General features: G+C 33.5%; 8 protein-coding genes across 8 annotated transcripts; 4 read left to right on the top strand and 4 right to left on the bottom strand. All coding sequences in view use genetic code 12, as the record gives it.

Annotated features, from left to right (window-relative positions):
- Positions 1-1,601: 1,601 nt before the first annotated feature.
- On the bottom strand, positions 1,602-3,266 carry DFJ63DRAFT_290715 (lactose permease; the record flags this gene model as incomplete). Its single annotated transcript, XM_064905333.1, has 1 exon — positions 1,602-3,266. One exon carries the CDS (start codon positions 3,264-3,266, stop codon positions 1,602-1,604), a length of 1,665 nt encoding a protein of 554 aa, XP_064759731.1.
- A 582-nt stretch (positions 3,267-3,848) lies between these two features.
- On the top strand, positions 3,849-6,923 carry DFJ63DRAFT_290648 (glycosyl hydrolases family 2, TIM barrel domain-containing protein; the record flags this gene model as incomplete). Its single annotated transcript, XM_064905328.1, has 1 exon — positions 3,849-6,923. One exon carries the CDS (start codon positions 3,849-3,851, stop codon positions 6,921-6,923), a length of 3,075 nt encoding a protein of 1,024 aa, XP_064759730.1.
- A 102-nt stretch (positions 6,924-7,025) lies between these two features.
- DFJ63DRAFT_249827 (uncharacterized protein) lies at positions 7,026-8,201 on the top strand. The gene has a single exon (XM_064904408.1). It carries the CDS (start codon positions 7,128-7,130, stop codon positions 8,076-8,078), a length of 951 nt encoding a protein of 316 aa, XP_064759729.1. The 5' UTR covers positions 7,026-7,127; the 3' UTR covers positions 8,079-8,201.
- A 2,050-nt stretch (positions 8,202-10,251) lies between these two features.
- MED10 (mediator complex subunit) lies at positions 10,252-10,701 on the bottom strand (the record flags this gene model as incomplete). Its single annotated transcript, XM_064906588.1, has 1 exon — positions 10,252-10,701. The coding sequence occupies one exon, from the start codon at positions 10,699-10,701 to the stop codon at positions 10,252-10,254; it is 450 nt and encodes a 149-aa protein (XP_064759728.1).
- Positions 10,702-10,933: 232 nt separating this feature from the next.
- Positions 10,934-11,878, top strand: DFJ63DRAFT_315639 (uncharacterized protein; the record flags this gene model as incomplete). The annotated part of the gene is made up of 1 exon (XM_064906587.1): positions 10,934-11,878. The coding sequence occupies one exon, from the start codon at positions 10,934-10,936 to the stop codon at positions 11,876-11,878; it is 945 nt and encodes a 314-aa protein (XP_064759727.1).
- Positions 11,879-11,973: 95 nt separating this feature from the next.
- On the top strand, positions 11,974-12,443 carry DFJ63DRAFT_248966 (uncharacterized protein). Its single transcript, XM_064904401.1, has one exon. It carries the CDS (start codon positions 12,069-12,071, stop codon positions 12,321-12,323), a length of 255 nt encoding a protein of 84 aa, XP_064759726.1. The 5' UTR covers positions 11,974-12,068; the 3' UTR covers positions 12,324-12,443.
- DFJ63DRAFT_249720 (uncharacterized protein) lies at positions 12,221-13,677 on the bottom strand. Its single transcript, XM_064904407.1, has one exon. The coding sequence runs from the start codon at positions 13,571-13,573 to the stop codon at positions 12,563-12,565; it is 1,011 nt and encodes a 336-aa protein (XP_064759725.1). The 5' UTR covers positions 13,574-13,677; the 3' UTR covers positions 12,221-12,562.
- AFG1 (Afg1p) lies at positions 13,678-15,944 on the bottom strand. Its single transcript, XM_064904394.1, has one exon. It carries the CDS (start codon positions 15,850-15,852, stop codon positions 13,783-13,785), a length of 2,070 nt encoding a protein of 689 aa, XP_064759724.1. The 5' UTR covers positions 15,853-15,944; the 3' UTR covers positions 13,678-13,782.
- Between the last annotated feature and the right edge of the window lie 3 nt (positions 15,945-15,947).

The following is a 15,947-nucleotide window of genomic DNA, read 5'->3' as shown; positions in this document are numbered from 1 at the left end:
TTTGACTCCGGAGATGAAATTGACTCTGATTTTGATGAAGGGTCGTGTATTGCTATTTATATAAAGAAGTGAGCTGAGATGATAATCAGCGAGAGAAGAGTCGTGTACAGTTGCAGGAAAGGAGGGGTGGCCGCAAAATGGACCTTATGGCGGCAAATTATTTAACTAGATACTCTTTATAAATAAATGCTGTTTTTCATTCTATTTACGTTTAACATAATTTGAAATTTATTGTCCCTTAACGATTACATGGATTTTTATCAGTTTCTAAATACCTTTCTCGGATTCTCAACTAAGAAAATTTCATCCATTTCTTCCAATGTTCTACTCTTAGTTTAGAATCAATATCTATATTAAATTGTTTTCTTCTTGAGTATCGACACTTGACATCAAGGAGCCAACAAAACAATCAGCTGTAACAAGTATAAATAAAAGCAAACAACAACCAAGTAAAGGTTATCATTGGATGACTTAAGACAGGATACGCTCAATGTCTTCTAAACATGTCGGTGGCCCTCCGATGATTGAATCTTCGACTGTTTATTTTCTACTAAATGAAAAATCATGCGAAGTGGATGATTCATTGATTTCATTAGTTTGACTTTGTAAACCTTGAATATGATTGTACTTAATGCTGCATATATTTTGTAAAGCAGCAATATAAACGAAGAGATCGGCAGGATCAACAATCCTTTATATGCTCCTTGTCAATTTATGTACCCCGAAGTTCTTGACCTCTCAAACCTGCAAGCATCATGTCTAATTAAAGGAATTGAAGCATAATCATTAACTAGGAACAGGTTGTCAATCCTCATATGGCGTGATTAGCTGATTGGCAAGTATTGTTGAGTACAAGCCTAATATTAAACTTATTTCCAATTATAGTGTTTTAAGACCAGTAACGTTTCAACTGCTTTATAGTCACATTGTTATAAGCACTTAATTGTTGGTTGGTCTTGTGATTTCATAGTTGCAAATGTTAATGCAATCGTTGGCTTCTAATTCCCTAACTATTTTTGTGATGTGTAACTAACCAAAAAAAGAAACTTGATGTTTTATATAGAAAGAGCCTTGCACATCACTGTGTTGAGATCAACATTAAAAGGAAATACTTACCGACTGAATCGTATGGTTATCTTTAATTATGATTGCCCTTATAATTAAGCATTATTTAACCTTATGATTCCTTAATTTGCTTTAGTTAAACAATTCGCTCCAAGAACCAGAACAGATATAAAATATCTAAAAGTAGCCATAAGAAAGTTTAGCCAGTAAATATCTTCTCCGAGAGTAAGTAATTAGCAATAGAAATCCTCTCAACGTGTACTTTAATAGCTCCAATGATTGCCTTTGAATCGTAAACCAAAACAAATGAGGAGATGAGTTGCCGCAAAAAAATACTACATGATCTGCGTTTGTGTCCCCATACAAAAATAATTATTGTTCATAACTAATTTCATTCATTCATGCATTCATTTATACTTTATCTAAATTCTGAAGATTTTATATATACTGTATATACGCCTTGATTGACATGATTTACCGTGACAAGAAAGGCCTTTTATGACTTTATAAGGGGAATATTAATGTCTATTATCTCTTTAGACGGCTTCACTAACTTTTTCTTCAACTTTTGACTTAGAAAAAATATGAGAAATAGAAGTAACGGCATTATTTCTATATTGAAGAAATTTCTTTGAATCATCATTCTCGTCCTCATAATTTCCAACTGATACTTTTCTTGGATTCTTTGCTAAGAAAATTTCATCCATTTCTTCCAATGTTCTACTCTTAGTTTCAACGAAGAAGAAGTAAATGACCACACATTCAAAAAGATCCCAGAACACATAGAAGACATAGAACCAATATGAAATATTCTTCATAGCCGTTGGTGTGGCAAATTGGTTGATGAATTGAGCGATACCTGCAGTGATATTAAAGATGATCATGGATCTTGATCTCATTGGATTTGAAGCAACTTCACAAGCATAGATGACTTGGACAGGGGTGAATGCAAATGAGAAGAATATACCAAATAAATAAATAAAAGCAAGGGCACTTTGAGATGCAGCTTTAGTAGGGATAGCATTATATCTTGCTGTTGATATAGCTAAACCGGTCAAAGCTAAAGCAGCTGTAATAGTTGAAAACATAAGCATCTTTCTTCTACCAATTCTTTCATGGGCAAAAGCACCAACGATAGATGCCATCCAAGCAACAATCGAATACACAGCATTCATTAACACATTGGTAGTGACTGAAGTCATACCAATCTTGGTTAACATAGTTGGAAGATAATAACTAGCACAATTATTACCTGAAAATTGACCAAAGAATGCAATGATAATAACTAAACATGAACGATAACTATTACGATTCTTGAAAAGTGGTCTTGGATCTAATAATCTAAATGAGTTTTGTAAAGATTTTCCTTCAAAAGAAGCTTCCATTCCAGCCATTTCAAAATCAACAAGAGGATGATCCATATTTCCATTACAATGATAGTTTACAATAACCTGTCTAGCTTCATCTAACCGACCAACACCTACCAACCATCTTGGACTTTCTGGGATGAACCAACCGAATATAAACACAATTCCTGGACAAACAGCTTGAATACCAAGAGGTAATCTAAAACTTAATGAACTTCCACTGTGATGTAAGTTTGCACCATAAGCAGTAAATGCAGCAATAATAGCACCACAATACCATAAAGTATTGTAACAACCAGCGATTCTGGCTCTTGCCTTTGGAGCAGCAATTTCGGTAACGTATAAAGGAGCAGCAGTGTTAGCTAAAGTGGTGAAGAAACTCAAAATGAATCTACCAGCAAGTAATGTACCAATATTTTTAGAAACTGCAGTAATAACAGCACCAACAACAACACCTAAACAACCAAAGATAATAACGTTTTTTCTACCCTTCCAATCAATAAAAGGACAGAACAATGCTCCAACAATTTGTCCAATATTGTAGATAGAGAAGATAATACCTGTAGAAGTTGAAGAGTCAGCATCTAAATTAAATTCCCTTAAATAATCTTCTTGAGTATAGATACTTGACATCAAGGAACCATCAAAACCAGTAGTAGTAGCAACTAAATAAATAAGGAAACAAGAAGCAAGTAAAGGAATCATTGGTCTACTTAAAATGGGGTAGGTCTCAATATCTTCCAAACTTGCTGGAGGTACATCGATTAAGTGATTATCACTTCCATTTTTAATATTTGAATCTTCACGAACAGATTCACTACTTTCATACAGCATCACGACTAGAATATCCAAGGGTCTACTACTAGGAACTTTTGAAATACTGCAACTGGATCAAACAACTTGTCGAACATGGGATCCTTTATAAGTTCCTGGTCGAAGCATGTACCCCACCAGAAGAATACCGTAATTCCCCATCCTGTCACGGTATATAAACTTTAAATTTCAACTTGAAATAGATCAACCAATGATTATTTTAGAGTGAAAGTATGGCCGAGAAGATTTACAATAATTAAAGACTCTTTAAAAAGCTTAATTCCCATTTCAGTTGTAAATTTGTAAGCAACGTTGCAATTACTGCGAATTTACACCATATAACACATTACCACGTTACATAAACCTAAATATACCAACGTTCAAAACTTGTATACTTCACTTACCGATACATCCCCGAGAAGAACTTATACGATAATTAACTTGTTTTTTGTGGGGGAACGGCTTTGCTTGATTCGAGGAAATACTCATCCTGCCCCACTTATGAACTCCTACTTTCATTTAAATAAAAGATAGCATCCTAAGTGTGGAATTGGAGTAAAGAAAAAACTAACTTATTATCCTGTGATTTACAAAATTAAGACCATGGTTATTGATTTTACAGATCCCCAACTAACCAATTGCCTCTCCAACCCTGCAATTGTTCAAACCAACAGATTAGAACCACGGGCTTACTATTTACCCCTCGAATCTACTCTTTCACTTAATGGGGTATGGGATTTCAGATACGATGAAGGGGAAAGGGCTACTGGGAAAGAGGACAACTTTTTCAATTCATCAATAGCTGTTCCTGGACATTGGCAATTATCAGGCTTTGGAAAACCACATTATACTAATGTCCAATATCCCTTCCCGGTTGATCCACCACACCCACCTTCACAAAATCCAGTTGGTACTTATAGAAGATACTTCACTGTTCCAGTCAATTGGAACTCAGAGGACTTTGAATATAGAATTAGATTTGAAGGCGTTGACAATTCTTATCATGTTTTCTTAAATGGTAAATTGCTAGGATATAATGAAGGCAGTAGAAATGCAGCTGAGTTTGATATTAGCAAGTTAATTTCTAGACAAAGTCCAAATGAACTTATTGTTAGAGTTTATCAATGGTCATCTTCGTCGTACATTGAAGATCAAGATCAATGGTGGTTAAGCGGAATATTCAGGGATGTCTACTTGTTGGGATTTAATAAATCGGGTTATATCAAGAATTTCCAAATTAACACTGATTTGGATAATGAATATAGGGATTCCAATCTTGAAATCAACCTTTCATTAAATAAACCATCAAAGTTCCAAATTAATTTATTTGATAATGAGTCAGAGTTAATAATCCAAGAAGAGTACGATGGGGATATCAACAATCAAATTACTATTCCAGTTCCAGATCCAACAAAGTGGACTGCTGAAACCCCAGACCTTTATAAGTTGGTTATTGACATAATCTATAAGGATAAAGTAGTATCTTCTGTGACACAGGAGGTTGGATTTAGAAAAGTCGAAATGAAAGATGGTTTAATTCAAGTAAATGGAAGGCCAATATTACTCCGAGGTGTAAACAGACACGATCATCATCCAAAGTATGGTAGAGCAGTTCCATTAGATTTTATTCTTCGTGATTTATTAATAATGAAAAGGCATAATATTAATGCCATTAGGACTTCACATTATCCTAACCATCCAAAATTTTATGAGTTGACCAATAGGTTAGGATTTTGGGTTTTGGACGAAGCAGACCTCGAATGCCATGGATTTTATCAAGCCTTATCTGCTCCACTAGATCTTGAGGATAATGTAGAATATGATGAGCCTAAATTAAAACTTTTCAAAGAAGCAGGAAAATTCACCTCAGATAATAAGGATTGGGAAGTTGCTTACGTGGATAGGGCCAATCAATTGGTTAATCGTGATTTTAACCAACCTTCAGTAATCATTTGGTCTTTGGGTAATGAGTCATTCTTAGGTTGTAATCATGCTAAAATGGCAGAAAGAATTAGAAGTGTTGATTTCCAAAAGAGGCCCATCCATTACGAAGGTGATTTGGATGCTGTGATTGCAGATATGTACAGTAGAATGTATACTGGTATTAAGTCCACTGAGAATTATGCCAATCAAAAGGAAAAACCATTAATCCTTTGTGAATATGGTCATGCCATGGGTAATGGACCTGGTTTGCTTAAACAGTATCAAGAGCTATTTTACAAACATGACAACTTACAAGGTGGTTTTATTTGGGAATGGGCAAACCATGGACTTGAAGTCATTAACAAGGATGGTGGTAAAACATATTACTATGGTGGAGATTTTGGCGACAAGCCAAATGATGGTGTTTTCATAATGGATGGACTTGTTAATTCTGTTCATGATCCAACTCCAGGTTTGATTGAATATAAAAAGGTCATCGAACCTATTGTTTGTACTTTTGAAAGTGGTAAATTGAGAATTAAGAATACATTCGATTTCATCAATCTTGATCATTACATTGCTTTTTATACTTATACCGGTTATGATTGCCTTGAAGAGCATTTGTTACAGATTGGTGAAATAGAACTTCCAAAAATAAAGTCTAAACAAGAAGTGTTAGCTGATATTCCAATTCTTACTGTCGACACTACCCAGTTTTCTAAAGTCATCTTTGACGTTCAATTTAAAACCAAAGAAGCTACAAATGCTTTAGATATGGGTCATACTGTTGCGTGGTCCCAATTAGAGATAAGCCTTCAAGAATGGGAAGTTTTGCCTTCTAATGTTACTTCGGCGATAATCTTTGAGAATAAACACAATGAAGTAAAAATTATTACTGATAAACAAAGGTTAGTATTCAACAAGATAGAAGGCAGAATAACTAGCTGGTGTTTCGAAGAGAGCAAAGTTCAAGTTAGTGAAGAAGATATCATTCCTCCAAGCAATTTGAATTTTTGGAGACCATGTATTAATAATGACGAATTTAAGAATGCACCTTATTGGAGAAGATTTGGACTTCATTGTATGAAAAAGTCAATTAGAAATGTCGATGTCAAACAAGCAAAGAATGAAAATGGATTGATAGCTACATTTATTGTAGAAAGTCATATTGCTCCACCAACCCTTGCATGGGGTTTCAAATCCATTGAAACTTATTTGATTTACGATGGTCAAATTGATAAGAATATCGAGTTAATAGCTGTTGGAGATCCAAAACTTTTCCCAGATACTCTTCCAAGATTTGGTTATGAATTCACTGTCAATGATGAACTTGGTGATAAGATCAGATGGTTTGGTCGTGGTCCTGGAGAAAGTTATCCTGATAAGAAAGAATCTCAAAAAATTGGTATTCATCGCTCTACCTTAGCTGAAATCAATTACAATTATGACTTTCCTCAGGAAAATGGTAACCATGAGGATACTGAGATGGTCCTCTTAGAAGATAATTTGGGAAAGATGGGTCTATTGGTATCATCTAAAAATAAGTTCGGCTTTAAATTTTCCAATGAAGAAAATCTTGAAGAGGCAAAACATCCCAATGAAATTATTAGAGGTAAGAATAGATATGTAAGAATTGATTATAAACAACACGGAGTAGGAACAGCCGCTTGTGGTCCTCAACCCTTGCCTGAATTTCAATTCCATTTCGAACCGATGATTGAATTTTATATTCTGCTTAAATTTACGGAAATTTAGTTTCTTGCTATTGCTGCGAAATTTTCCAAGCTTAGTTAAATTTGCCTTAAATGTTTATTATACGATGATGTAACTAATATTGGTCAATGACTTATATAACTATATAAATAATGACATTTCTTGCATTAGTTTTAAAATAATTTGTACGTTTTTCTTTTCTTTTCTTTTCATTTCTTTTCTAGTATCAAATATCAAAATAAAATTATGATTTTCAGTAATAAAGCTTATGTTATAGTTGTGTTTTTATTATCACAATGTTTAGCCACATTTGTGAATACGGCTGACTTTTATGATTCTAATAATCCAAAAATTTCAATCGAACTTAAAGAGAAGGTTGAAAATAAATCAGTCTTTTTAGTGAACAGAGATCAAGAAATAATCAATTTAGCTTTTGATGATCAAAAAGAATTAAAAGAATCAGAATTCTGGAAAAAAATTGTGAAAAAGAAAGATGTGGATGTTGCAAGTAACACATATATTCATTTGATCAAAGAAGATGTTATTTACTTGTTTGCTGATTCAGAAAGGTTGCCAGACAAAACTAAGCGAGCTTGGGATTGGGGTTGGGGGAAACCTAAACATAGAACTGTTGAAATGGTTGCACTTAAGTCAGGAGAAGTTCAAGAAGCAGTTGTGACTAATATTCCTGTCAGTCCCTGTATTTCTAACGAACTTTCAAGTTCAGAGTCTACATTTGAACAGTCATATAAATGGAATGCTAAAATCTCACTTTCTCTTCAAGCAAAAGTTGAAGTTGACTTCATGGCGTATATTGCAGCAGCAACTGCAGAAGTATCTGGATCCTTATCTTTAGCCAGTACCGGATCTGTCAAATGTACCATTGCTCCTGGTGGTAAAATTCAAGTATTTGGTGACTTGAGTTATGCTTTTTTCCCTGAAGCTAGAGTAAATAGCTTACAATTTCGTGAAGGTGCTTTCAAATATGTTAAAGATACTTGGGAAGTGGTTAGTGAAACTGGAGGAAATTTAAAGAACTATGGAATTGTTTTGTTTAATTTGAATACTCCTCCCACATATTCTTGTGTTGACAATACAGATGTTGAAATTAAGTTGAAATGTGCACCTAAAGAATATTTTGATATAAATTCTGATAATCCAACAGATCCATTAGAACAAAATGGACCAAGAAGTTGAAAAAGGATATAACTCATTATATAAATTCTATTACTTTACTATTTTTAAAATTTATTTTAATAAAGAAAAATATTTATTTTTAATATTTTAAATGGATATACAATCTATTAGTAGAGAAGAAAAGTAGCACGAACTAAACCGAATTTGAAAACGTTTCACGAAAGAATATTATCTTAAGCTTTTTTAAATATTACATTCTGTGGTGTATAACACAACGAGATTAAGAGCGGCGGTAGTACCATCTTCTAATACTGTAGTGGTTTGAATGGTTGAAGTAGAATATTTACCTGGGGCAATACTAGCTGGAATAGTAGAAGTAGTAGCTTCAATAACATCAGAGTAAGGAATTGATGAAGCACCTGGAACAGTGGTAGAGAAACTTGAAGTTGGATCAACACTAGTAGAAGAAGCTGGGTCAGTACTAGTGGTGGTTGGATCGGTACTGGTGGTAGAAGTTGTGGTTGGATCAGTACTGGTGGTAGAAGTAGTAGCTGGATCAGTACTAGAAGTGGAGGTGGTTGGATCAGTACTAGAACTGGAGGTGGTTGGGTCAGTACTGGTGGTTGAGGTAGTTGGGGAAGCACTAGTAATATCAGTATTGGTAGTAGTTGAAATTGGAGTAGTAGTGGTAGTATCAGTAGTTGAAGCATCTGGATCTTCATCTGAAGTTGAACTAGTTGGGTCAGCAGCAGTTGTAGTTTCAGTGTCAGCAACATAAGAAGTACCACCAATAGTAGTATAAGTAGTTAATTGACCATCGGTACCGGTATAAATATATTCAGTTTCATAAACTTCTGCTATTAAACCAAGAGTAGTAGTAACTGTTACAACTGGAGTGGTAGTGACGGTGGTTGTACCGTCATAAACCGTCTCAGCTGCTCTAACTCTAGAAGCACCAAGCAAAGAGATTAAAAGGAGTGAAAGTAAGTTGGAAGTCTTTTGCATGAAGGCTGTCTAGGATAAGAACCACTATTGTTACTGATAAGGTTTAACAAGTTTGATAATATGTTTCAACAATGAATGAAGTTTATAAAAAACAACAAAATAACGAAGAAGAATGAAGAAGAAGAAGAGTACAATTGACTTATTATATAAAAGAAAGAAATCACAAATGGATTGTTGAAGCAAGCAACAATGGTATTTTATATATAAGTTTGACAGAAGAAAAACTTCAATAGCCAGCCTTTGTCATCTAACAAAGATACATGTAAGATGTGCCCAACGTTCTTTCATGCTCTACGTGTATGTGTGCAATCTATGTAATGAACGTTTGAAAACTGCATATACAACCATTATATTCGTAAAATTCTATTATTTTTAACCCACTTGTTTAATAATAAGATGGATGCAACGCTGGTAGTACCCTCATAATTTGCAGTTAAAAAAAAATGCGACACAAAAAGTTTTTAAACCAGCCTTCTTTTTGCATAATACATCCCAACCGCAATAATTAAGGGTATGTTTTAATACACGCCTCAATTATGACAGTATAAAATATTTCAATTTACAACCAATATACTAATGGGATATAGCGATCAAAATAAGATTCATTTATATGCATAATATGCATAAATAATTGAAGGTGAAATAGTTAAAATCTTAAAAAAGCGTGTCATTTTTATGTTATTTTTTCCTAATTAAATCATCTGTTATACTATTACGGTTAGATGAGCTCCTTTCTTCTTGCTATAGTTTAAAAATTTCTTAATTTTGTATTTATTTTAACGTGTATAATAGAATATATAAACGAACTACAACATTGATTTAGCTTTTTAAGACAATGGATACATGGTTATGCTGGTGATTTGGATTCAAAATGCATGATTATGATGATAACCAGTATCATGAAATCCGAAACCAAGTTAAGACTAAAAGTTGAGGTCTAACTAACGAACCAGTGGCACCATTAGACCAATTCGTTAAACTAACAGTCATTGGAAAGCACCAAAAAACAGCCAGCCTACTAGTCTAGTGTAGTCTGACTTATTCTATCTTATAATTACTCTATAAGAAATGGAGCAACAATTCAAAGTCTTGGATATATATACTACTATAGCAGCATTCTCTTAACCAGACCATTGCTTTAAACCATTGGTCTTGGAGTTGACCTGTTACATTTTTATTTTTTTTTTTGATTTGGACACACTTTGTTGTTTACTTCACTCCTTACTCCTTATTCTATAACTTCTTCAATTGAAGTTCTCCTCTTTATATCCTCAATATTTTCAACTAACCTGGGAAACTCTTTGCCTAATTTATCTCCTAATATATCTCTTAAAATAGCAAATCCTTTCATTTTCCCCTTTAATCGAGCATTACTCTTAGCAGTAACTTCAATGAATTCTCTAGTATAAATGTCGGGATTTCTACCATCTTCAATATAGGAAAACACATCAATAGGAATAGGATATTGTTGAGTGAATGGACTTGAAGTTAATCCTGATAATTGACTTATAACTTGATTGGTTTTACGAGTTAAAGCAGTATGTGATTGTTGAGTACCTTGATTATCATGAACCAACACACCTAATTCAATGAAGGATTCGATAAGTGCCAGCACTTGATCAGCTGTAGATATCAATGGACCATTCTCTGATACTTGTTCTAGATTAGCTGTTGTCATTATCAAACTGTTCTATCCAAATTAAGCATATCATACTTTGAAATTTGAATCTATTGACCTTTTTTTGGTATAAGTTTAATAAATCGATTGAACAATACACGACTTCTTTTTCTCTCTTAACATGACGAGGATCTTTTTTAGCAGTAATCAAATTTTAGTGATAATTAAAATCGTAATTTGGGTGTAAAGAAAGAAGTTATAAACTATATTGCAAATTAATTATTTATCATAAATGCCAAAGTATCTAATAACATTAAAGTATAATAAACAGAAATATCTAAAAAGTTCCGATGATAGTCTGCAACCGGATTTGAAATCAGACGTGGAGAAAGATGAATCATCTTTGTCATTACCAATTTCTTCATCCGTATCTTCATCTACTTCATCATCTCCTTCTAAAATAGTTAAACTTCACTATAATCCAAGAGGTTTAGCTAGTCTAAATAATAGTGATACACCTATATCTCTGCCTGTTAATAATAATAGAAGTTCGAATCGTCGGGCTCGAAATCGAACTCCTACACCTCCTTCTGAAGTTGCAACTATCCCAGAAGATACCAAAATTGTGGAACAAGTTACTCCTACTACTACCACGACAAGAATTTCTGCCTTGGACAAACTTGAAGTATCGAAGGAATCTGAATCACAAGAATCAACCAGTCCATCTCCATCTATACTAATCACTCCACCTGAAGTTAAAAAGATAGAAAGTATATTTTATGTTCCTCAAAAATCTTATAAGGAAGCTCTTAGAGCATTAGCAAGTTATCTGGATAAAAGTAATACCATCCAGAATAAATCTTTGACTAAGACGTTGTCAGATTTTGAATTACAAGAGATTGAACAAGAATGGTATGAGAATGTCCAAATTGTTTCTGATCGATTACATCTTTTAAAAGAAGTATTCAAAGCAGTACAATTGATCAAGAAGAGGAAAATATCAGGTAAATTCGATATCGGTGGAGCATTGACCATTGATAATAATTCATCAAATGATCCCACTTCAAATAATACCCCAATGATTACCACTCCTTTTGGACTGGATGATGACGAAGTACAACATTTAGGTCATCTGCTGCAACAAGAAGAAGATGATAGTAGTAGTAACAGCAATACCGACTCTCCTGTGCCCTTAGGTAAGAGAGTCCCTAAGAAAACAGTACAATTCAGAGTATAATATATAATTTATGTTTAGTTTTAATAGTACATAGTTAATTAAAAAATTTGGCCCGGACTGCATATACAAATTCTTCCAAAATTGGGTTTAATTTTAAATGAGGGTAATTGAAACTAACAATAGTTTGACCAGATAAAGAGTTTGATATTGGACAAATTCGTATCACAACCATTCCAATTATATTACAAAGATGAAGCCAGTTGTGTCTACAGGTCAAGCCTACTGCTGTACTGTGTTGTCGGCATTTGCTATTGTTATATTGTCATTCATTGGTTATTTATTTAAAATTGGACATGAGTCCATGATGGGTTCAATTGATGATCCTGAAAATGGTGAAGAAGTGGCTAAGACTGTGTTTGGAGCTGTGTTTGTTTACTTGGCTTTCTTCGTATTCTGTGGTTTACAAGTATACTTGATTAGAAGACAAGATAGAATCCAATTGTGAAATGGGTGATGCTGTGTTCATACTCCAATCAATCCCATAAAAATCATCCCAAAATCTTCTTCAACCCAAAGTCATTTTATTTCAATTCTTTCTTTACAATGTTCATTTTATCATAATTTTTTAGTTATCATCTTTATATTATATGCTATAGAAAAAAAAAATTAACTAATTGATTTCAGAATATATATATATATTTATAAGTTAAAAAGTCAAATTTAGGAACTGTAGAAATTTCTGTCTTATAATTTAGCAACGCTATCTTTACCCCCTTTCCAATGAATATTACCACTCCAATCACAAATATCAAATACTAATGATCTTAAATCAGTTAATTCTTCTTTGGTAACTCCTAAATTATGAGCACCTTTCAAATGTCCTTTTAATTGAGGATTAACATCTTGAGGAATCAAACTTGAAACGACACACATTGAAGTCTCTCTGGCAGACAAGATATCGGTGAAACTTAATAATGGACCATAGACATGATGATAAGTATGATACCATAAGTCAGGATACGCATTCATCATTTGTCTTTTGATTCTAGTATTGATTTTATTAGTATAAATATCATTCCAGAATTCCGAACCTCGGGTTAAATCTTCCTTCAATTGTTTCACATCGAAAGAATTGACAGATATTGGTCCATCTATAGTGTCTGAAGTTTGAGGACTTCTTGAACTACTTTCAAATTTAGTTCCTTCTGCATCTTCGCCTACAATATAAGATGATAATAAACGACCAGGATGAACAATTGGTTTTCTTTCCGGTAAAGTACCTGGTCTAATACTGGTTGGAGTAACACTTTTTAAGATCATAAGAGCATTAATGGCCTTTGGTAATCCTGCCAATGCAGTTGATTTCAAAATCACTTCTCTGAACTTAGCAGCAATGACAGATTGAGTTGCATGAATATCATCAGTCTTTGCATATTTGAACTTTAATGGTAATTTATCATAATAAGTAAAAGGAATCAATATATCCGGCAAACCAACTCCTACTGAAGCTAAATCTTGAAACTTATCCAGAGAAGATATCGAATCTTGAGCCAATTTCAATAAGAACTTATCCGTTAAAAGACCTTTATCATTTGAAAATTCCAATAATTGTTGTCGTAACGCAAAATGGAAAATCTTGGGAATCTCTTGGGGTTGATTGATCACCGTTAAACACGCACAAGCCACCAAATACCAAGTGTTATGAAGTTGAGGATAATTGTATGCTAGTTTGACTAGTCTTTCTGGGGTTAACATTGGACTTGAAACTTTGATACCATTCAAAAGGAAATAGCCAGTTTCATAAATCTGGGGTTGATACTTCTTTTTTTTTTTGTTGTGTTCCTTTAGAAAAAGCAGAGGATGATTTTTCCTTTTTCCCCATTTTCCTCGGATTTTCAAATATACATTGTTTTGAGAACTAATTGATTAATTGATGGTAAGTTTTCTACTTATCTATATTATGTCTATTTATCAATATCTCTATTAAATTTACTACTATTTATCCATGTTTTACTAATATTATCCCGAAGTCTTTTACCTTGACCTGTTGACCATTGTCCCATGGCCCAAAAATGTTGTAAACTTGAAAATTTGGGTGCAAAGATTGCATTAAACATCCGAAATGGCATATTATATGAAGTTGCCATATCTCGTGGTAATGCATCTTTAACCACTTTGACATCAATGGCTTCTATTGATTTTACATTTTGTGGAGTAGGTTCAACTCTAGAAGATGCAAATATTACTTCTTCTTTCTCTTTCACCCCTTCCCATGGTCTCATGGTTTGATCTATTGGAACCCATCTATCAGTTGATCTCCATGCATCAGAGAATAACATCTCTTTTATTCTCAGTACTGCTCTTTTAAATGCAAATTTCTCATCATCACCGGTAAATGCTCTCATATCCTTGAACACTTCCTCCTTTGAAAGCTCCTTTACTGGTTCATCGTATATGGCCATTTTCAGATCGTCATATGATGCAATATTTGGTCTATAAGGATTTTCCATAGCTATCTTGGTTTTGGAGTACATTTCCTCATCTTGAACTTGAAGTGAATTATCATCAATATCCATATGTTTCAACTTCTCCACAATCTTCTCATCAGTTATATCTTCCATAGCATCGGGAAAGAATAAATAATCAATATCAACTTCACTTCTCATGAAAAATTGACATTTGGCTTCATATATCGCATCTAGTAACGTAATGAATCTTCTCGCTTCATTCTTCATCTTGGTTGTCATTATGGGGACATTATCCAATATAACCACTTTATAATTAGATGCAAGGGTTATATAATCTGAGGATGAGAATAATCCTTGACAGATGTACGAATAATCTAAATAACATAAACTATTGTTATTGAAAGTTAATGGGATATGAGTGGTTCTATTATACACTGTGACTTGTGAAGGTTTACCTAATTCCTCTAAAGGGGTATCGTATTCTTTTGGGGATAAGTGTAAGACTTGATGTTTTATAAGGTTATTCCAATCTCGTTCTTCATTTTCATTTCCAAGTTTAATCACCAATTGAGATTCTTCATTGGTAGCTTCAGCAAATAATGTTCGATAATCTTTAGAAGATTTCATATCGACAGAATCACATCTGATATTAAGGATTCTCGTGAATGTTTCAAATTTAGATTTTTGAAATTCATTTGCATAAAGTTCTTCAGGTAATTTATTTGATGTTGCTACCAATACACCACCAAGTTTGAAATAATAAGTAAATAAAATCTTAATGATATTAGCTGATGCAATATCAGGAAGCATGAACTCATCTAAGATCAATATCGTATTTTTATTGATCATTTTTTGAGCAATTTCAAACAATACAAATTCATTTTCCATACTTAATTTACTATTAGCTTCGCCATGACCTTGCACACTATACTTCAATAATCTCTCTTGTTGAATTTTATGCATTTCAGAAAACACCCATAAGATGAAATTATTATAATGCCATCTCATTTTTGATTTATGAGGTAAGGAAGCTGCAAATATATCCATTAACATTGATTTCCCACATCCTACTTCTCCATTCACCAATAATCCTCGTGGTGATGCAAAATTAGTTAACTCTTCTTCATCAGTAATAAACCTGATTAACTTCTTCTCTTCAGCTATAGGATCTCGTTCGAAGAGCTTAGCTAACGTCCCAAGTCTCATGGGTAAGTACTTAGTCCCCTGTTCTCTCGCTTTAGCTTTCAAATGTTTGATTTCAATCTGCTTTAGGATTAAACTTATTTTGATCAGAAGTTCTTCAGGGGGTGAATAATCTAATACTCGATGATATAACTTTTGAAACTCCTTCATTGTTCTTAATTGAGATTCATCTTTCTCCAATATACCCAGTTGAACATAATTCTGATATAACATAAATGGATCAGTGATTGCAAGACCTGATATATTTAAATCATTTCCTGAGTTGGGTAGCCTCCCATCCACACCTAATGGACCTGAGGTATACGGCACAGTGGTCAGATACCACCTTGAAGTCACCCTTAACAACGGCCTACTTCTATTCATCGTTGGTTGATCATATGAATAGATAAAAACTATACTATTGATTGAACGGTTAAATTTCTACTTCCCCAGACATAATTTTTTCTTTTGCGACTATC

This window comes from Scheffersomyces coipomensis (genome assembly GCF_036884675.1).
Source record: "Scheffersomyces coipomensis strain NRRL Y-17651 chromosome Unknown DFJ63scaffold_8, whole genome shotgun sequence".
In the NCBI taxonomy this organism is placed as follows: domain Eukaryota; kingdom Fungi; phylum Ascomycota; class Pichiomycetes; order Serinales; family Debaryomycetaceae; genus Scheffersomyces; species Scheffersomyces coipomensis.
This window is presented reverse-complemented; position numbering and strand designations above follow the sequence as displayed.